The 23,069-nt window shown below is 39.8% G+C and overlaps 1 protein-coding gene across 1 annotated transcript; it reads right to left on the reverse strand.

Annotated features, from left to right (window-relative positions):
- Positions 1–21,858: 21,858 nt before the first annotated feature.
- Positions 21,859–22,785, reverse strand: LOC147700805 (olfactory receptor 5V1-like). Its single transcript, XM_086928498.1, has one exon. It carries the CDS (start codon positions 22,783–22,785, stop codon positions 21,859–21,861), a length of 927 nt encoding a protein of 308 aa, XP_086784624.1.
- Positions 22,786–23,069: the final 284 nt, after the last annotated feature.

The raw sequence follows: 23,069 nt of genomic DNA on the forward strand, positions 1-23,069 counted from the left end.
AACTACTTTGAACGTGGATCATCTCAAAGGTAACACAACAATCATCTAGGATTCAACCCAGGGTATCTCTGATATTCAACCTGATAAGTGATAATATATATATAGAGCAAACCTGAGGGCACATATTATCCCCTTAGAGATGTTACTATAGCAAAGGAACTAACTCTGGATAATATTAACTTGAGTCAGAGAGATGAAGGAAGTGCAACTTTATTTAATCAAATTTGCCAAGTTCAAATAGAACACAACGTTCCTAACCCAAGCAGAAACATGACAAAGATCTAGGAGGACCACAAACTGAGAATAGGGTAGAGAACCTCCCTGCACTCTCTGTAATGTTTTTGCCACATTACAATAGAGAGGTCAGCATGACAAATTGAATTGGGGAATGGTTTTATGGGTTTTTGTGGTGATTGCTTCACTAACCAACATCATGTCAAGTGATGAATGTGAGACTGTTATTGAGGATAATAACTTGTCTGGCACCAACCATAAAAAAGGCCCAAAATGAGTTGCTATGAAAATTAAATGCAAACTGGATAAAGTCATGTAAGGCAATATTGCCCGATTAGTTCTTTCAGTTGTCGGTTCTCTAAAGCCCAAAGAATGAGTGCCATTTTTAAACTGTGGCATCGGTGGAAATCACCGTTTATATCAGTGGTGCTGGCATACTCTTTAGAGAAGGGAGCTGCTCTAAAGGTCATAGGAATTGTGAAAAATCCATTCAATATGCAAAAACAAGATTAGCAAACGTGTCACGCCCATTGAGCAGGACAGTGGTAAGGGTGTCAGTAGTATGTAGCAGGTGGTGCATTTTGGGCCATTGGTGAGGTAACACGCTGGTATTTACAGGCATCACATTTTCCAGTGAAACAGCCTCTACATTTGCATAATTATCTAGTTTTTCTCTTTAACCTATATTGTGCACAAAATCAATAACGTGTGGAAATCATGTTTCAACAAACATTTATCATTTGCGCATCACCAAGTAAAGTGTTATGATAATATTAAAATCTTTGTTTCCATCACGCTTTAGAATTACAAAGTAGCAAAAACGTGCCTTCGTAATTGCTAATATATTTTAAAACATATATAGTTCATGCATGGGTATTTAAAGTTTTCTGTGTTTGAGTAATATTACACCCTGCAACATTTCCTTTGACTCCCTGTACCCCAGCTGATTTTCCACATCCGCACTTTCCAGTCGGAGAAAGAAAAGCAAACACCAGTTGTATCGTTTAAAGAATAAACAGCAATTGATAAAGACATAGCCTGACCTTTCACCTTTGTCTTTGAACATCCAGAATATGTCAATAGATAGACACCATTTAAAGCCATCCTTAGTGCTCATTCACCTTCTGAACTCCAGCATGTTTATTTTAGGGCTGCTATATGACACCCAGTATCTCTACTTCCAGAAGCGTTTTCTGAATTGGAGATAGTCAGAGCATTGTCTCAGATGGATGGGGAGCTGGTTCCAATAAAGGGGAGCGAGGTAGGAAAAAGTTTTCCCGCCCAACCTTGATTTCCTGACCCCAGTGACCAAGAGAAGAGATTTGGTTCCTGAGCGAAGAGTCCTGGAGGGGACATAGTGATTACATTTCTCAGTGAGACAATTAACACAATAATTTTGAATACAGAATGTAGAGAATTTGGACTGCATGATGAATAATGATAGCGTTTGAAAAAAGATTTCCTTTAGCTCCTCCACCTACTCAGGTTCACCACATTTCTATGATGTATTTTCCTATTTGCTGGCATTCTCCCCCATGTGTAGGCGCAGAAGAGGTCAATGTGCAAATGTTTGCTAAAATCTAGGGGCATATTATCAAGGAGCGGTGTTAAAATTATCGCCACTTTAGTGACAGGAAAATGCCACTAAAGCGGCGATAATGGGCTTGATTATATGCCCTTGACAATTCCAATAGAAGCCCATGTTCTGGTGTGAACATGGGCTTCTATTGGAATTCTCTACGGCATATTATCAAGCTCATTATCGCCGTTTTAGCGACAGTTTCCTGCTGCTAAAACAGCAATAATTTTAACGTTGTTCCTTGATAATATGATATGCCCCATAGAGGGTAGAAATGAATATGGAAAATTGATGACTCTGTGTTTCCCAGTGTTTTCACAATCAATTTATCAGCAGAAGACAGCACAATACTGGCACAATATGTGCTGCTCTCATCTTATGTATGAATGGACACAAAGATGGTGACGATACAGCCCCAGTTTTGGCCAAGGACTCCCATTTCATGAATAAGTGCTCATTTTATGAGTTTGTTCCGATCTGAGAATGTAGTGAAAATGGCAACTTTTAAGTGGTTTAGTAAAAACGTTATAATAGGCACACTAAGAAACAAAAAATATATGTTGAGCATCTGTAATCATACCAAAACAGTGAAACCAGATGCCACAGAAATTCATTTGCACATGTGTAAATGAAAGTGCACACACCAATCTTTGCACATTGTTCATGATAAAGCCCCAGGTCATTTAAAAAAGGGCTAGATATAGTGGAAACCTTGAGGCAAGTGTACACTGGTTTGCCTCCATTGCTAGTTTGCAGAACCCAGAGCTTAGAGGTAGTGCTTAGAAGCAGGTATTTTAGGTTGCATTATAAAGCAGCCTTCTATCTTTGACACATTGTGTCCTAATTATAGTTTACAAACATATAAACCAACTGCATATATTAATTTGTATCAGGCAATATTTTTGCTTACAATATTCTGGCATAAAACCAAGTGCCCTCTTCTCATTTGTCTCTTGTTCATCATTATCCACTTGTCACTTACATTTTGTAACATCAGGTGTCTCCAGGTTCTGTTCTTACTACCTGTAGTTACTGCCCAAATTTGCTGTGGATTTTCCGGTCACAACAACACTCCTAAAGTTAGCAGTTATTCGATCCTTCTACAATGCAGGCTTGTTATGAATATGAACCTTTTTCCTGCACATAGAAGGCTAAGAGCTTTTGATTGCCAAATCTATGTTGGTAGACTTCGAGAACATTGTAATACCAGCCTAAACTTCTAACACAGAGGTACTGACATTTCCATTAACATGAGCAGATCTGTTGGGCAAATTTAAACTGTAGTTATCTGGTCAGAAACCCTCTGAGTCACAAAACCTCACGCTCATGCTTTTCGATCCAAAGTGTCTATGTACAAATGACAAAAGCCCTTTTTAAGAGCTTAAGCAACCTTTCTGACTCATACAAGGGTCTTTTCAAACCTTTACAATTATGAGGGAGTCTAAAAGGGGTGGTTGCAAACCATTGATCAGTTACAGACCACTGAGATCACGTTGTAACTGATTTGCAAAGCTGAAACTGTCCCCAAGAGACATCTTCCCCTTTGGAAAATAAGTTACCAACTTTAGATTGAAGCAGAGAGTGTTCCACAGGATCACTGGTTTCTCCTTCAATTTAATTCTTTTTTTTTGTCGAGAAAACAGTGTCGGTCCATTTTATAGTTTTTGGGATGCGGTGATGGAGGTCTGCAGTCCCTGGCAGGCTTCCATCCTTACATTTGTAGCTAAACATAGGTGCAACCGGCCAAAATAATGTTGATTCAGCTGATCATTTTGCATGCCTTTGTGAATGATCAATTTGTGATAGTACATGTGCAGCATCAGAGATCACATTCCTATTTGGAAAGCCAGGCAGTATGCAATTTTCACATCACTGGTGTGTGAATTGCAATCAAACATCAACCTTATATTGGCAATAATTCCTCTTCGGCCAGTGATGCACAACCCTTGCAGAGATTTCATGACAGTCAGCTGCATAAAATAAAGTATCTCCCTACCCATGCTGGTGATTATGTTCATATTCATTACATAATACTTTCATGAATAAATATCAAGCCATCAGTTGCATAATTAAACACCTCCCTAAACCAATAACTATTATAAGGGAGAGATAAGCATGTCATATTGCCAAGAAAGATAAAACTCAGATTTTAAGGGGCAGGGAACTGTTCAATAAATAAGGGACTATCTAGAACTCTATCTTCTAGATCCATCTTTTTGTGGTCCAAACAAAACATGTAGAATCAGTTTAATTTTTAGGCATGTGTTTCTTTCTAATCAGGGGTTACTTACCTTTGCAGAATCACAAAATATAAGAAAATGGCATCACATTCGAAACATAACAATATAAAAACACATAAGTGAGGCTGAACTGTGCCTGAAGTCAGTGGAGGAGAGCACAACTCGCTTCAGAAGAATAGAGAAGCATATGACCAGCTTGGAAGTGAGATCTGCAGGGAACCAGTAAAATAAGAAGTGACTCAGAACACCTCTTCTGGCACTCTTTTTATTATAAAGCTGAAGACGCTCAGCATCAGATATTGTCTCCCCTAAGACTTGACTCCCAAAGCTGTAGATGGCAAAGTAGGCAGGTGTTCATCATTAAAGATTTGCTGTTTATTAGAATCGGTTGTACTTTGGCCTAAAATGTGTCTGAAATCCAGCACAAAATTGAACAGACATTTTTTATGTACATTGCTGAACAGGATTACAAAGTACATTGGGTTTTTATGAAAATGTTTCTTGATTGCTATTAAAGTCTGCTAGCTTTCTAAGGCAAAGGCCCACTTCTGCTCTTCTTTGTTCATCAAGACTAGGAGTGGGCGGAATTTTCTAAATTGACTTTAGCAAATCATCGCAAAAATGTCGAAAATCTCTGCAAACGAAGACTTTTTTTTCCGCTTGTTGCAATATTTTCTGCGTAATCGCGTTAGAAATGTCTCACCAACTTGCACATGGTCGCATATGGATGCTACCATCTTGTTTTCCCTTGTCCCGCCCGATGCTCACCCCCATTCGCAATACGTATTTCCTATTCGCAAATGCTTTTACGTGTTTGCAACGCTTTTTGCGTGTTCAGTGGGAAAATATTGCACAAACTTGCCCACGTGGTGGCAATGGGCGTGGCCATCTTGTTTTTCACTCTATTGCTATGGTTCTGGGGCCTGCTTTTGAATCCTCCCTCTATCTTTTCAAACCTTTGTTTATAGAATCTTTTTTTTAATCTTTTTTATTTATTATCTCCAAGACTATTTTTCTGCTTCTATATTTTTGTTTCTTGTCTACTTTTTGTGTGTTTTTAACTACTTTTCACTCTTTTTCCATTGCCTTCTCTTTTCATTTCTTTTACTTAATTTTTAAATGTTTTTACCTTTTCTTTCCAGCCTCGTCTTCCCCAGAACCATGTCAAAAGGACACATGGCTCGATACATGAGCCAGAGCAGCGACCGCCTTCCTTGAGGAAAGCGGTGCCCACAAGGGGTGCAGGCACGGGCACTATTTGGGGAGGTGGAGTTGGCTGCACAGGTTTTCTTTGTGCAGCGCCACCTCCCCTTAACCCTGGCAGCAGGTGGCAGGCCTGGATCCGGGTACGGGATCTGGGAGCATCAGCAGCGGTGGGAAAAGGTGTGCCGGGCAATGTTTCGCTACTCTGGGGTCCGGCACACCCAGAACCAATTGACGCACCGGTGGTCCGATATCCTGGATGGGTAGCAGGACCCGCTGGACCTGCTAGGCGTGGAGGTCTCGGATCTTGGTGAGCAACTATTTAATTATTACTACTTTGTGTCTGTTCTTCTGCTCTGTGGTATATATTGTGGATATCTTTATTTCCAACCAGTTAGAATGCTGCTGCTTGCATTACAGATAAATTACGTTTAGAAGTCTTCTGTGATTGTTATGACACAGGTGCTCTTCTGCGCTACTAATCTTACTAGTTTGCAACTTTGCGTTTGCCCTCGCTTAGCGTGATTATGTAAGAGTTAGGGGCGGATTGATACTTAGGTTTAGTCACTTTGTATGAGTTTGTAATTTTTTAGTTGTATGCGTGATGCCCCCTCTGTTATACCACATGCTGCCTATAGTACCCCAGTCTTTGGTAGAACCTTTTCTGGTTTGTTCAATGAGTGGTAATAGGCTTAGTCCTAGCAGAACATCAGCATCAATCAATGAACCAAAAATGTGGTGTATACAAAAATGTAGTCATGTGTCCTCCATTTGACCATTTATGCATTGCTGAGGACTAAAAGAAGTGGAAATGCATACTTAATGTGCAATTGGCACACCTGGGTTAGGTGGGCTAGGTCAGGTGGTACACACTACTTAGGCTTAATTAGTATTCTGGAATCAGAATGGAACACTGGATTAGTGTTGATAAATAGTAAGTAGTCGATCCTTGAATCTCCCAATACTTCTGGTTGATCAGATGAGATTGGTCAATTTATTTATTGCAATCGTAAGTATGATCATAAATCCCGTATTGATTATTTTTTGGTGGACCAGAGGATGGATGATTTAGTTGCGCAGGTAGGGCATATTGGAGTACATCTTTCTGATCACTCAGCTATTTCCCTTCAGTTGACAATAGGGGACTGCACTTTAGCCTCAATCTGGAGGTTGGACAGAAGGATACTCTCTGAACAAGAGGCATCGGAGGCGAGGAGACGAGTCGGTTAAGACTGAGATCGTTTGGGATGCCTACAAGGCATTTTTGCAAGGGAGACTAGGAGCTGTGGCAGCTAGGAAAAGAAGACTATTTAACAACAGGGTCTCAGATGTTGAGGAGAAGATTTGCAAGCTGGAGGTGGGTCTGGTAAATGTAGGAGGGGCTGGTGATAAGGACCTACAAGATCTAATTGATTTCAAGGCAGATTTAGCAGGAATCCTGATAGCTAGAGTCAAAGAGAAGTGGGATGCTAGCCAGCTTGCTCATCTCTAAGTTCTCTAACCTCAACCTCTAATGCAATTGTTCGGCTACTCAAGTCATCAATCTTCTTCTCTAGCAAGCCAAAGGCCGCCTTGATACATTCCTTGTTAGACCTGGAATCGGTTAGGACTCAAATTTGTGGACCAACCTCTGTCTCGACCACTAGGACTTATGGGCCCCTTCACTACCTAAAGTTTTTAACAAAATTGCTAAAACTACCATACTAGCCTCATGGAACACTAGTATTATCGTTCCTATATATAAAAAGGGCGACAAACAAAAACCACAGAACTACAGACCCATTTCATTACTGGATACTACAGCTAAACTAATGGGATGCTTTCTATAAAAAAAGTTAGAAGAGTGGGCAAAGGAGAATAAGATCATGATGCAGGCGCAATATGGTTTTTAGGCTGGTAGAAGCACTATAGACCAGTGCCTCAACCTAGACATGATAACTGATAAATATACCAGAGCAAAACAAGGGCAGATATTTTTCGGTTCTATGGACCTAAGTTCTGCCTTTGATTGCGTAAACCATTCCCACTTGTGGGAGATAATGGAGAAAATGGGGGTGGACCCTGAACTCACCCGTTTCATTCGGCAGCTGTTCTCAAATGCGACTGCCAGTGTCAAGTACAGTACAGGGAGTGCACCCGCTCATTTGAGATCGCAAGGGGTGTTAGGCAGGGGTGCGTTCTCATCCCCTTCCTCTTTTCTTTATACACAAGCACGATTGGTGCCGCATTGACCGGAGATATATTAGATGTGCCCACTTTTGACTCCCAAACTATTCCGATTAACGCATACGCGGATGACGCAGTATATTAAATGACTTTTCAATGACTGATAACTGCTCATGCTTCCCATATGGCTTCAGTGGGTCTAAAAGTAAATGAAGCAAAGTCCTTAGTTCTTATAGTAGGTACTCCTGTGGTAAAGAGATTACATTCTTTTGCCCTAGGCCTAATGAGACTAGAGGTGATTGACTCTTTTTCATACCTAGGGGTCCATTTTGACAAAAAACAGTCCTGGGCTAATATAGTGGAAAATAGAGCATTGTGGATGGAAAGGAGCATGTAAGCTATAAATTATTTTGCTAGAAGTCTGGGCACGAAACCACTAGCCGTTATAAAGTCGATACATCATCAAAGTCACCCTCAGCAGCCACATATGGGGCAGGTATATGGGGAACGGTCCCAGCAATGCAACTCTAAAATCTGGAGGACCGATTTTTTTTCAAGAAAGTACTTTCTCTCCCCAGATCATGTCCGAATTCCATTTGCCACATGGAAGCAGGACTACCGTATAGAGAAGATATTAACAAGATCAACCAATACTTTTGTGGCACTCAATATGGCTCAGAGATACTGTAGATTTAACACAGCTTATAAATAAAAATGGCATTGCTTTAAAAACGCATGTTAATTCCCTTGGCTTCAGTATGTGAAGGTAAACCTAACTGCCTCAGGTTTAGAGGAATTGTTCCCTTGTCTTAACTTGTGTAGAATAACTTCAAAGCACAAACTGAAGGAAATGTTCTTCTCAAAGGCGGTATATGAGCACCAGGAGGGAAATCGGCAGAAGAAATCAGTGATGCTATATCTTCAATAACCATCTATAATTGTGGGGGATTTCTCTTACTTATATAACATTGGACAACACATATTTATTTTGCTGAGATTCCGCTTAAACTTAATTACATTGATGTTAGGTTATCCTGACTTGTTGGCATGCACAAGGGATGGGGAGTCGGTGCTGTCAGACCTTCATACCTTTTTTTCTGAGGGCTCTACTAGTAGGAAAGAGATAGATTTATCCTCCCAATCCTAAAGAAGCTAAAGTTTGGGTAATGCCATCCGGAATTATTATATATATATAAAACAACTTGAGGATTCAAATATCTGTTTTGCAACAGCCTCTTTTTTACTAGCCTGCCTAAGAATAATTAACAAGATGGCTCTTACTGCACATGAAATATGTTAAGATAGTTATGTTGTAATGACTAACTATTTTGGGTCTATTTTATTATTATATGTGAATGATTGATCCTCACACTCTTTTATTTATTGAAATTGTTATTTATTATGTTCATATATGTTAAAGTGGCTTTTAAAGGACTTAGATGATCTTGTGACTAATTAGTTTGTCAGATTCTCACTGACCTCAATTTATTTAACTTAATATGGTTTTTATTGTATTTATATCCTTTTGTACTTTTATGATCTGTAGATTACAAAACAGACCGAATGAATTAATCCTAAATCTAAAAAAATGACATGATTTTCTTTGTGAATCAGGATCTGAGTAAAAGGTTGTTTTATCAAAAATAGTTTTTTCCTCCATGTCTGGAATCTATCAATTGAGGCACAATACAAAGATTACCAATTCATTGCAAACATGTCAAAAGTGATCTCAACTGATGAATCCCTGTGGGTTCCATATAACATCAAATATATTTGTGTTAGAGGTTTGTAGTGTAGTTCCTATTTTCCCTACAGGCCCTGCGCATTGGAATAACATAAACAGTAGTATAGACGTAGAAGTGCGGTCTTCCAGGTCTCTACTGACTATGCTAAACTTAATTGGGTTTGTACCAACTAGCTCAGAGGTCACTGGAAACTTTCTTGACTGAATAGGAAGTGATCAGCTTCCCTGGTACAGACAAGAAGGGATTCAGTTTTCCAACAACCGCATAAACATGACAACTTTGCTCCTTAGAATAAGAGTCAATCTCTAGAGTCGTGTGAAACAATAGACAGTTATTTTACTCAGTCAGTTGTGCAGATTACTTTCACCAAGATGCAGAGAATAGAGAGACGGGCGTTTTCAATAAAAAGGTATTATTTATTGAACAGTCTTTCTTCTCATGCAAGAGAAATGAATTGCCACAATTGCAAGACTAGTTATTATAGAAAGTGTGTACAGTAAAATGAGGATTGCGAAATAATACTGTAAGAGCATTGATAGGGTTTCTTAGCCATACAATGGTTAAAATGAATAAAATATATACATTCATATACACATTCAGCTAACGTACTCAACTAGTGCTTCTAACTATGCCTATCCCAGTGTACCTGACCTAAGCCTAATACTTGGGAGGGAGTAAGTAAGTAGCAGTTTTAGTTAAGTTGGTTTTGCCAAGGTTTGCTTCAAGAATTCTCACTAAGGGTTTAGTCAACACCCTACCTCTGAAATAGAATGTTGGAGGTCTTGTATCTCCTTCCAGGACTCGATATCCCAGTCACTCGCAAGAGTAGGCTGGAAACGCCGGAGCTGGATTTTCTCGGCAGGAGAAAAGACAGCGTCTCTCTCAGCGCGTCGAGGAGGAGGAGGGGCAGCGTCCGTGGGCAGCTTGCATCTGCTGGGCTCTGCAATGGACAGCTGTTCTGCTCCTGTGTTCACCACACCATCGCTATCATCGATGTCGTTGAGGCAGCGTTTGCTTAAGGCAACGTTGGTAATATTTCTACCTGAAAGCTGCCTTGTTTGACGTAAGTTTTTGGACATAAGATGTCAATAAAGATGTCACTAGGAAGTGATCGTCTCTCAGTGCTCATTAGAGTTCTATTACTAATCAAAACATAGCAAGCGTGGTTTTCCCAGGTTGCTGAGTTTTTATCTTGTTGAAGAACTAGTAGTGTAATCTAGGAATCTTAGTTAGTGGCTTCTGCTGTGTCATTTGCTCTAATGAGCTGCAGAGGAAGAGATTCTGAAATGTGGCTCTGATCATGTTAGGCCAGAGACGAGTTTCTGAAATATCACTCTTGATCGTTCATGCCATTATAGGGATATAAATGGATTATAGCTGTATAGGGGCATAAGGTCACAGTATTGATCGGGGTCCTAGATTAGAACGCGACAGGTTGTAATACATGTATCCACAATTAGCTTACATCCACTTACGCAAATATAGGTAAATTGATACCAAAGGTGGAGAATTCAAAACTTGTGTCTTTCGAATAATATTAACATGTAGAAGATACCAATCCTCCCTGAATTACTGGCCACTGTTTAAAACATCCCTGTTAAATCTCCACAAAAAAGCACCTGGAAATAGAAATCCAATAAAAATATGTTCTCGTAGAACAAAAAGAACCATGGATAATAATTAATAACTCAAATTAGGCCATTACATAACAGAATGTTTGACTAACCCCAGGGGGAAGGAAAATGGGGTGAAAAGAAACAGATGTTGCAAGGCGTTTTACAGTATGCACTGCTTCTGTATTCTGGTCTACGAAAGAATATATAACTTATCATTGTTTTGCATACTACTATAAGCTAAATTCAATATGTGCAAAGCAGACATAGGGCCTAATTACAAGTCTAGCTATCGATGTACCACCAGACATATGGGGGCATGGTGGTCTTCTGACCACACAATTACGATTGGGGCAGTCACATCGCCACTGCCTCCCCCACAGCCACCAGGGAGCCACCATTCCCTGGCAGTGCTAAGGTGGACATGAGGCCGCAATATGCTAAGATAGACTGGAGCGGTCTTTTTTAAGCATATTATGAGTTTCCTCTCCACCACAGTTTTCATGACAGCTCCTCATCCATGACAACCATGGCAGGAAAGGAACAAAGGTGCCCCGACAGTGCATGCACCACAATTACTACAAGGCATGAACTTTGCAGTCTTTGCTGTGCAGGGACTGTTTTTGACATTCCCAATGAGTGTCAATGTTTATGGCTCCACCGTGGAAACATAAATAAAAATCCCACCAGACATGAGAAACTAAATTCTAATGGGTGGCCCGATCACTGGTTTGTCGGTGCAATGCCAGGGCAGTCAAGGCACTGCACCGCCATACCCATAATCAGGCCCTTATAGTTGACTCATGCAAGGTTTTAATTATGCCAATGCAATAGGAGTCATTTCAGTAATTTCCTATTACTCTTGCAATGCAAAATAACAGAAAATTGTGCAAATACACCTGCTTGCAGGATTTAGATTAATGCAGTGAAAAAATGCTGACTGTAAGAGCGGGGGACCAGAGCACAAGCAGCTGCTTACTGATGCTGTTTGTGCTCTGTTGCAGGAAGCTCCTGGGCAACATTTTAGTTGGAGTAATTTTGGTAATATTGTTTTCCTTTTTTGAAGCAAAATGACCAATTAGTACTTGGTCCACAAAACACAGGATCAATGAATTTAGCAAGTGTCAGTGGTTCATGGCTCTCCTGTTTGTGTCGTGTTGCATTTAGCACTATAATATTGAAGCAAAATGCATCCTTTGGCCCATTTTGAACGCATTATGGATGCATTTTTCTTTTGTAGCAGATAGCACTAAATTCTGGATTATGCTTCTTGCGTAATTCCATGTGATCTTGTGTAATTTTGTTGTAATTTTCCAAAATTGCAGTGAAGCAAATTATGCAGGTTACCACCAGCGTTATCTCTATTCCTGATTCACCAGCCCCTCTTTTGAAACTACTCTTCTCAAATTTTTTATCACACAAATGTTTCTCTATAAAAAAAATCACAGAGATTCCTAATGATGCTGCCATTCTCTATAGAAAATAATGTATGCCAGAAAATCTAACACCACTTCTAATGCTTTCTAGAACAATAAATCAAATATCAGTGTATCATAGGAATTAAGTTACAGCATTCATAACTTTTTAAAGTTCACAAGATTATTGTAGAGAAAGCTAAGTCTTTGATAAGCTTGGATCTGATACAATCATGCATAGTTCAGCAATGTTCATATTGTAGGGTGCACGTGAATCCTTCAAAAAAGTCATACAAGTCTATGGGTGAAGTTACAAACTCCAACCAGACTCCCAAGACCAGTAGGAAACAGGCATCCAATCCAACATAGAGAGGAAAGACTCCAGAGGTAAGTGCGGGAAGGGATTTTATTCTCTTTACTTTTACCTTGTTATCTCAAGATTCAATATGACCACCACCAAACAATATTACATGAGATTAGATTTCTTATTCTTGTTATTTTGTTTTTATATTCACTTTCTTATTGTGGCGTTCTTGTCCATAGCTCCTGCCATCTTGGGTGAGGCATCTCTGCAAACTGACTCCTGCATGGATGAGTGTTAAGGAATTTAACAGTGAGATTAATTTCTTTACAGGCCATGAGCCCACTTCAGTTTCCCTCTTTGAACTTGTCTTAGATCACAGCACACAACTAGATTTCAGGCTTGTCCCCACTCAGCCTATTTATTTACTCTGCTGGCCAGCAGCATGTCCAAAGGCCTCCCCAGTCAATAGTGCCATTTACAGTGCTTGACCTAGTTTCTTCGTAATGAAGGGTTGCAGAAGAAAGCTGCATAAGTTAATTAAGTCCTCACTGTGCCTGATCTGGGCAAGCGCAAGCTAACATAAATAATTGAGGCAGGCCAAACCTTTGGTGCCAAACACACAATTGAAGATTTGCTTGGAAGGGATAAGGCAGTTGTGTCAGTTGGAGATGGGGCTGAGAGTCCCAATGTTGGGTTGAGAATCCCAGGGAAGGTATTTTCAGAAATGCTTGAAGTCACCATTTTAAAATGTCCCAGAATGCTGTGTATGATGGTTACGACAGGGATGGTATGATAATGTGCACCCAAGGAATGGCCAGAACTGACTGGTTTCCAGAACTTTCCAACCCTGCTTAGAAACCCTAGCATAAGGGAGAGACACTTGACAAGACACTGGACCTGTGGGTGGAAAATGTGCAATACTTGTTCTTACTTGTCCACAAGGTATTAACCTTTCTTTGTGACATGCAGAGCTCACCAGAGACTATTGCATATAGCCCTACCCAAGAACGTCCCCACAAACTTCAGAAAGAGTTCAAAACATCGAAAGCTGTATGTGCACACCACTTGCTAAACGCATCTACATCATTTTTATACTACTCTGGCAGTGCAGTTCTCATCCTACACTGGGTAGTTACTTAAACTTTCAATTATTACGCTGTGGTACTATTTTCCTGCACAAAGAAGGCAAATACATTTTGATTGCCATATCTGTCCTGTTAGCCTGCCAGAAATATTGTAATAACAGCCTAAAACATTGATAAAGTGTAACTGCAATTCACATAAACAAATGACTTTAAGAGCAGTGGGCTAAATGACAAATGCCCTTTTCTGGTCATGAAACCTATGATTCACAAGACCACACGGTTTCTCTATCATAAAAGACCCTATTCAAACCTTAATGAAGTTTTAAGATCTGGGTTCATTGAAGGGGAGGTTGAAAGCAATGTTCAGTTGATAAACTCTGAAATGAAGTGATAACTAACTTGAAAAGTCAAAGCTGTCTTCATGAGAGAGCTTCACATTTGCGAATTGTATCAGTGGCCTTGGATGAAGCAGCCGGTGGTCCAGGTGAACACTGATCCTTCCATCACTTTTTAAACAAGAGAGATAGTTTTTGTTTAAGAACAGCACCTGCCTGTTTCAGGTACATAAGCTGCTTTTCATAAATTGTTTCAATTTCGGAAAATACAGGGACAGAGGTCTGCTGACCCGTGCAGGTCTCCATCCCTGCATTTGTACCCACACAAAATTGCAACTTTCTTCATTTATGTTCATTAGGCAAATAATTCTTCAGCTCCCAATGATTGGATACCTTGTATTATTGTATATATCAAATTGAAAATTAAATTCCCATTTGAACAATCAGTCAGTATTATTTGTGAATGGAAGTACTCTAATGGGCCCTATATTCCCAAAATTGTCTTTTGGGCAAAGATAAAAAAACCCTGCAGAGTTTTAAGGGCAGTCAGCTTCTGAAAATAAACAGTCTCTCTGCCCAAGCAGGTGGTTATGTTCGTAATAATTGCATAATCATTTCTTGTCCCCGTATCAAAGAATCAGTCAGGTTCATCATTTTTAAAACTAATATTTTATAGAATGAGTGATAAAGGGCCATGTTGGCCAAGGAAGTCAAAGCTATCATTTTAACTAGGCAATGAAATGTGCAGTGAAAAATGGAAACAGGTACGTCTGTCTTCATGATCTGCCTTTCTCTGGTTCATAATAAAACAAGTGTCGGCGGTATTTACCTCTGCATTGACATTAAGAAAAGCCATGTAGGCATCAAAATCATAAAACATGGCAAAATGCCACTATTTCAAAAAGAAAACAGACCATCAGACTGAAAAGCTAAGGTGAGTAGCACCTGAATTTTGTGAAAAAGAGTAAAACCCACCTCAGAAGAATAGAGAAAAATATGCCCAAAGTGCTACCAAAATATATCACCCTGGCATGCATCTAAGAGAGATATACAGTTGCACAGACAGAATTAGCAGTGACTCTGGCACTGTTTTATTATGAGACGGAATACGGTCAGCATTAGCTATTGTTCTCCTCTAAGACCTGACCCACAAAGCTGGAAATGGCAGAGTATTCAGGTTTACATTAAAGGTCAGTTGATTAGTAGAGTCTGTTTTCACTTCTACCCGAAAGGTGTCTGAAATGCAGCATAGACATTTTTAATGAGCACTGAAGAATATGATCAAATAACAGCTGGGCTTTATCTTAAGACAGTTGTCTGTCATTGTAGTCTGTTAGCTTTCTAGGGCTCGAGGAACATGTTTTGACAACAGATAGGGTGCAGGAGGATTTGTTAGACTCTAACCCATACTTGCTTCTTCATCTTCTCAGCTGTCTTTGGGAGGTTTGCTATGAGAGACGGAAGTGGTTGATGTTTCTGCTGCTTTCAAAATGTTATTGAGTAGAGAAGCTTCTGGGCTTAGATCATCAAGGAGCATTTTGACCAAATATTCAAGGAACAACTGCAGCATCTGTAATGTGAAAGGCAACAATACATATTTGACATGTCTGTAGTGTCTAAAGATAGTAAGAGTACAGAAGGCTTGTCAATCCTGGTTGGTTTACTCTCCGCAGCCTCCTGCATGAGCAGCTTATCACAGAGTCTGCTGCATGGGATGGGAAGCTACAGATTGTGTCTATGGTATACAACTGGCATCCACCACTGGATGTGGCAGCTGGTACCTTCATCCATGGAACCACAGCTACCTGAAACACACCTGCACTGAGATCATAGTCTGGTATAACTAAGAATCAATATCAAAATTCCACATTGTCACAGAGCTGGTTATCTGTTCAAGTGTCTGATCGGGTTCAATGAGTGAATTCTCAAGTTCATAAGAGCCTAGAGTGCCACTTTCTTTCACATCTAATTCCCCCACAGTAGTATTTGAGTCCAGCGGCATAATACGTTGATGATAGTGATGATGATCAAAAGGTTAGGTAGGTTCCTACCTGGGGTGATAGGACATGTACCTATTGTGTAGATCCTGTTTGTGAGATTTGTGAAGTCTATGTGGTTGGAAAGTGCACGTGCAGCACACTGGCCTATGACAGCACCAGTCAGGCAATACGTGCTTTGCTTGCATTGCTCAGCATCATATTTGTATTCTTTGCCTTTATTCCAAACAACAATGTCACTTTGACTCAATCTAGCATGTTTGCAATGTGGAAATATTGAGTGCTGAATGGAAAGATGCACCTTGCCCTCTATCATCTTGTCTTTACTGTGGCATGTGAGAAGCCCACGACCCTGCAGCTCCATATGATAGCTGGCACATTACCATACCACAAGCTTGAATAGTGTTCTTCTGCACACTAAACTGCATGTGCCTTGACCTCTGTCAGCAACCAAGGCAGGTTCGTTGCAGGGTATAAAGAGCTGGGCACATTTAGGACAGCCTAAACGTAAACAAATCTGTTGAGTGCTGTGAAAACACCCCCAACAGCATTCTTTAGCATGTGTACTTAATGCCGCACTAGCAATACAGCCTTCTAATACCTTCTGCTTCAGCTGTTTGTAGAAAACAATGTTTTTAGGGATACTGGATGGTAGACACTGCAACCACCCTAGTAGATTAAAAGTCAACTTGATTCCGCAGGCCAGGCAAAATCTTACTAACATTATACAGTCATGCAGTTCTTGTGCTGGGAAGGGCCTTGGATGGATCTGCTTGTATGGAGGCCCACTTCAACAAGATATGAGAACAATAGGACAAAGTAAATAGTTTATGGATACTGCTATGCTGCAGCATCACTTCTTTTTCTCTAATGGAAGGCAACATGAGAACATAATATTCACCAACAAGCCAGTTAGTGAATGCAGGGTCAAAATAGTAAAACCAGGTCATTAGTCATCTGACTTGCAAAAGAAATGCTAAATGCTCAGGTGGATGATTTGGTAAGATAATGTGTCAACATTGCACAATTAAACTTGTTAGTCCATCAATGTGCCAACACCCAACAAAATCGATATAATATTACCTTTCCAGTCCAGGCCATAAACAAACATTGAAAAGAATTGTTTCCTTAAACAATACAAAATAGGCTGTAATTACTGAAAAAACACAAACTGCAGCAACATTCGCACTCCCCAAGCAACAAAAGTAAAACATGTAGGCAAAAATTAGGTTTTGCTTACATAAATTAAAAAACACAGTTACACAGGACCTCCTCATATAAAAGATTCAGTCAAAAATTATTTTTCAGTAAGAAAAAAAAAAATCCCAAAAATGTTTTAGGCCCATGTTTCCTCCCTAAAACTTTCCAAAGTCTCCCACATTTTGGTCACTCTCCTGATTTGAAACCACACCCAGTAAGGAAACTAAAGAAGGCTGTGTGGCTTACATAATGTCAAACTTACCCAACTCTTGTGAAACTTAACCCTTGCAAATGTTTCTGAGACTTGCCAAGACACCTCTAAAGGTCAGGCACTGAAACTCACTCTCAGTCTTAACTGATCTCAGATACATCTGCGCAGATAGTCCGTGCCAGTTTCATGTCACTTTTCAATACCTGCACTTAGGACTAATTTAAAGACACATGAAAAGCGTATGTGTCCAGTTTTGTTCTAATGCTTACATTTAGTTGGTGGTACATGAAATCTTTCAGCTAATTGCTTTCCTCATTTGTATGTTATGGGAGAAATCTGTGCCACAGTACAGTTTACAATAACTTGAGAAGAGAGATACCATACAGGTATCAATCCTAAGTTAAACATGTATCCCAACAGTAATTACACAGTCACATTCATAATAACTGCACTGCTTATGGCACATGGAGATTTTTCACATTTCCCTGGTTCATCTCATAATCAGATTCAAGATCATCTTGACTGCTGCTGGGAGTTATTTACTCTGCTCTCCAGTAGGTAGAAGCATCAATGGCCTCCATATGCAGTAGTGCCATTTGTAAGTAACTGGGCTTGTTCCTGTGAGAGAAGAATGTGGAGACAGCATGTGCATGAGCTAATTAGCTTTTCATATTGCACCTGGCCTGATAATGCTCAGTCCGGCAGGAGCAAAGGAAGAAAGCCTTGCAGGGTTGAAGAACTCAGGGATTATCTTTCTTTAGACAACTTTGTCCCATCATTTTTAAATATCCATTAATGTAGTGTGGGAGGGTTGGGGCAGGTTCAGAGTGATGATGCGCAAGTCTAGGACTGGGCAAAGGTAGATATCTTCTAGAACTTTCCAAACCTATTACAAAATCGTGCACAAGGAAGATACCTGAAGCAACAATGCACAGCTGGAAGGAGAAACCACCAGACTGCGCTGTATGGGCAATAACATTTTTAGTTTCAGTTAGCACATAGAATGTAGAGAGTTTTGTGAGGGCCAGTGGTACAGCCCCTTATGTCCTCAGTAGGACAGTAGGGGGTTGCTTGGTGGAGACCCTTGAGATTTTCCCTGGAATTTCTGTGCACCAGTGCTGTAGATGGGATACCAGCCACCAGCTCCACTGCTGATTTGCTATGGACTCTTTTGAGTGTGGCGGTGAGGATGCTCTCTAGTGCAGAAGCAAAAGGCAGGATGGTGCTGAAGTTTGCCAAACTGGTCTTCAAAGTGAGAATTACACTTTGGTGCAGCACAGGCTTACACTCACATGTTGCCACCCCTAGCCACACAGGAGTCCCTGTATTTAGGTAAGTGAAGGGGCTGGAAGGGGTGGGTTAGGGAATCCTAATCATGCCTGTAGTTTGGCTTAGTCAGATCTAATCCTCAAGGTGAGAGTTTCTCGATTGTGTATTTTGGAAGGAAAGTGCTTTCTGAGACAAGCATATGCCACACTTTGGAGCAAGTAGGCATACACCTGTGTGGCACCGTGCATCCCATTGAACAAGGAACCCACCCCCCCTGCTTGACACCAAGGAAAACTGAATAAATATGGAAGAGTTTCCTGAAACTACATGGGGAAAAAGGACTGCCCTGCTGGAACACTGATCTGTACCTAAATGACTGCACATGAAGGACTGTATCTGCTGCACAATCTGGTACTATAGCCCTAATGACTTTGCCTGGCTTCACAAATAATAATAAGTGGACTCCCTGCAAGCTACATGTTAACATAGCCCACCTGCATTATCTAAACTAAGAAATCCCCAACCTGTAGTGTGTCCAGTGGACTTTTAAGGATTTGCCAGGTGCAATATGAGAATTGTAGTCTGAATATAGCAAGGACCATCTCAGAGTTTCTGGACCCTTGGATTGTTGTTGTGGACACATTGAACACACAAGACGAACTTCAGAAAGAAGTTCCAGAAGTTTGAATCAACTTTGGGAAAAAAACTCCGAGTTAACCGACTCGACGTCTGGAGTCAAGCGGACTACCTTGAACCACGACCAGGCCTAGGTGTCAAGTTTGTTCCACTCTAAGCTCCAGAGCTGAAGACTTCCAGGAGTTGGCCAAGGGTTAGAACTGGATCAAGCACAAGAGGTTGAGGTGAACCCGGCCTGTGTTGGAGCATCGCTTGACATCAAGAGAAAATCCTCTAGAAATTGTTTCTAAGTGTGAAGGTAAAATATTGACCGAGTCCTCCCAGGGCTCCATTGCGTTCAGCCTGAAACTTTGACTTTGTCGCAGTCAAGCACAGTCATATGTCTCAAGTTGGTGCTTTTGATTTTCCAGCACTAGAAAGTGTTTACTCTTTAAAAAATATATATATCTCTGGTTCCCTGCATTACATTTTTGTTGTTTTAGATTTATTTTAAAGATAAAAATATTACCATTTGTATAGATTGGTGCTGTATTTTAATTATGTGTTGTGTCTTATTTAATGTATTGATGGTTTTAAATGCTTTGCATACCTGTATCCTAAGTTAAGCCCGCTCATTGCCATCTACCAAGGATGGAGCAAGGGATTAATAAATTGAGACCAAAACTGATCCTTTTATTGTGTTGGTGGCCTTCTGACTAGTCGTAAGTCACTGCTTCGCAGTAATATTGAACCTCCTTCCAAAAGGGCCATGCACGCCTATATGGTAATCAAAAAATTTTGGAACAGGAAAGCAGCTCTAGAATATATACATGCCTCTAGGCTAAAGGAAACTATGAGAATCCTCTGCGGCACTCAAAAGATGCACTTATGGTTTTTCTGGTGCCTCGGAAAGTGCAGGGTCACCACCAACCCTTTAATGGAATACTTTACAGGCTTCTTTGTGTGCACCAGCCATGATGGCTTCCAGGTTTGCACCAGCCCTGCTACCAAAGGTTCACAGAGGACTCCCTAGTTCATCCAGGATACTATGTTTTTGACCTTGAGAGAAGTTCCTCAGAATTGCAAACACTCCTCGAGATTTTGCTGTTACACATTAGCTCTGGAATGTAGGTTTGTTGGTACTAAAAGCTTCAGTGGCACGATGTTAATGTAGACTAAAGAGTTATGCACAAATTGAATTGATTTGACAATGCTTTGTTAACCATGACAATGTTTCATCAAGGTCATTAAAAAGGTTGTGTTGAAAGAACATAGTCAATCATTAATTTTGATGACGGTCATTGACACATTTTGAAATGCTTTTTCACAACCTCAAGGTTATCACTGACATGGCTTAAGGAATGTCTTGGAGGAACATCCTTCTTGATTTCAAATGTGTTGAATTGGATTATTATGCCAATTATTCTGTTTATAATACTGTGGTGATACCCATACAAAGACAGTAGCCTTAGCTTTTGATAATAACACCCTCTTAAATTGTTCTAGTGTGGGGGGATTGTGGTTATAGGCTTCAAGTTTCGCTAGAGGTGTAACGTGTTCTGAGAGTGTCACAACAGGTATTTCCTTCTGCCTATGTGTAGATGTGTGTATGTTGATGTGTAGTACTCAATAGTATGTATAATAAATAATTTTTCATTTTTTTATAAGAAAAAGCACTGACTGGGAGATTATTTAGTCAAGGTTGTTTTTTCGTTAACAGTGAGCTGAGTTACTAGCCTACACCACCTCCTTTAAGATAGACTGCCCTGCTTTGCCACCTGAGAAGGTAATGTGAAAAATCAGGTACTTGGTTCACAGTTAAATACATATTGTGTCTTTTATTACTTGTGATGGACTCACATGCTTTGCAATTAACACCCTCCTTTCTTACAAGATGTTCATACAGGTATGAAACCAACAGGTTACAATTTTGAGAAGAGGTGTGGGCTTTTCTTGTAATTTGAGGCACAAAATATTTAATAAGGGCTAATAATAGTGATAAAGAGAGAGACATTTGCATAACTGCAACATCCATTTCCCTATCTGTTTACTCACTCAGACAATCTTTTCAGTAACTTAACTGTTCTATAATTTTAAAATAGTAAAGATTTCAGGATGCAAACCATGCATAATTATGACTGGGGCCCGCAGAAGGAATCAACAGAGAATTTGTCAAAGACCCAGTAGCCAAACACACTCCACATCGCCAGAGGTGGTGCTCAGAAAAACGATCTGTTCACAAGCATATCCATACATAATTTAACACTTGCAAAAACACACATGTAAAGTGGTGAAATACTTCCCACTTTTTGTTCCAAATTGTTTGTATTAGTAGGTCAGATAGATTTTTTTTGGTAATTTTATAATTTATTAATGCTGTACATTGTCATATGTTCAACAGCTTAAAATCTTGAAAAATAAAATACAATGTATCAAATCACTGTCCTGGGTATACACATTTACAACTTATTTCTGTAAACAAGTAGTTCTTCATAACAGCATTGTAATGCTAAAAAAGACACTTTCCCACAGTGTGTGATAAACTAAATATTTCAAACAATATATAAGACATTACTATAACTAATTAAAATGCTCAGAGTTTTAAATTTGCTTTTTGAAATTGTGCTTTTTTCTATTGACTAATGAATTATGCTATGCTCTTTGCCTTTTTCAAAGCTTTTGTAAACTCTGTATTTTTCAGACTGTATATAATGGGGTTACATAGGGGAGTAACAGCAACATATGACAAAGACATTATCTTATTTTCTTTCATTGAATATGTTGATATTGGTCGCACGTATGTAGACAAGATAGACATATAGAATAAAATAACCACAGTGATGTGTGAGGCACACATGGAGAAAGCTTTTTCCTTCCCAGTCTTCGACTTGATTTTCAGGATGGAAGAAGTGATTTTGCAATAAGACACGATGATAATAATAAATGATGTCATTGTCACTAATGAACCATCAATGTAGTTAAGAGTCTCAATAGTGCTAGTGCTGCTGCAAGAAATCTTCAACAGTGCTGTTACATCACAAAAAATGTGGTTAATGATGTGGGACTCACAGAAGGAGAACCTTGACATTAGTACAGGATGTGATACTGCAAGTAGAAGTCCCACTGTCCAGCTTCCAGCAGCCAACCGCATGCACACCGCTTTATTCATGATGGTCGTGTAGCGGAGGGGAACACAGATGGCGACATACCGATCATAAGCCATGACTGTCAAAAGAAGGAGCTCTGCACTTATCAGGGCAATGAAAAAATACAGCTGGAGTAGGCATTCAGTGAGAGAAACCTCCATGTCCTTTGCAAAGAAGTGGACCAGCAGTTGTGGAAAAATGACTGACGTGAAAATGATGTCGACAAATGCCAACTGTGTAATGAAGAAATACATAGCTGTATGCAAATTTGAGTTTAAGTGAATTATTATCAAGATCAAAATGTTTCCAATTAGAGTCATGAGGTAAATCGATAAAAGGCCAAAAAAGAGTGTCATTTTCAACTGTGGGAAATCTGAAAATCCAACAATTAGGAACCCTGCAGTTGTACTCATATTTGATTCATTCATTTATCTAGCAATGCAACAAGGTTTGTATCTGAAGACACCCTGTAAATAAATAAAAAAATTCACATGAATGTAATTATTGGCAAAAGGATCCAAGGGGTAAGTATGGGAATGTGATTTTTGTGTGAAATTTCCAAAAATATAACATCTACTAAAGGAAACAATGTGATCTTTCATATAATACTTTTTACTTTTAAGCTTAGTATAATGCTCTAGTAAAATGTACCTATGTATTATTTGGGATTCTGCTGACAAAGAAAAACCAAACAAAGTCCAACCTTTAGCTA

This window comes from Lissotriton vulgaris, chromosome 7, assembly GCF_964263255.1.
Source record: "Lissotriton vulgaris chromosome 7, aLisVul1.2, whole genome shotgun sequence".
In the NCBI taxonomy this organism is placed as follows: Eukaryota; Metazoa; Chordata; class Amphibia; order Caudata; family Salamandridae; genus Lissotriton; species Lissotriton vulgaris.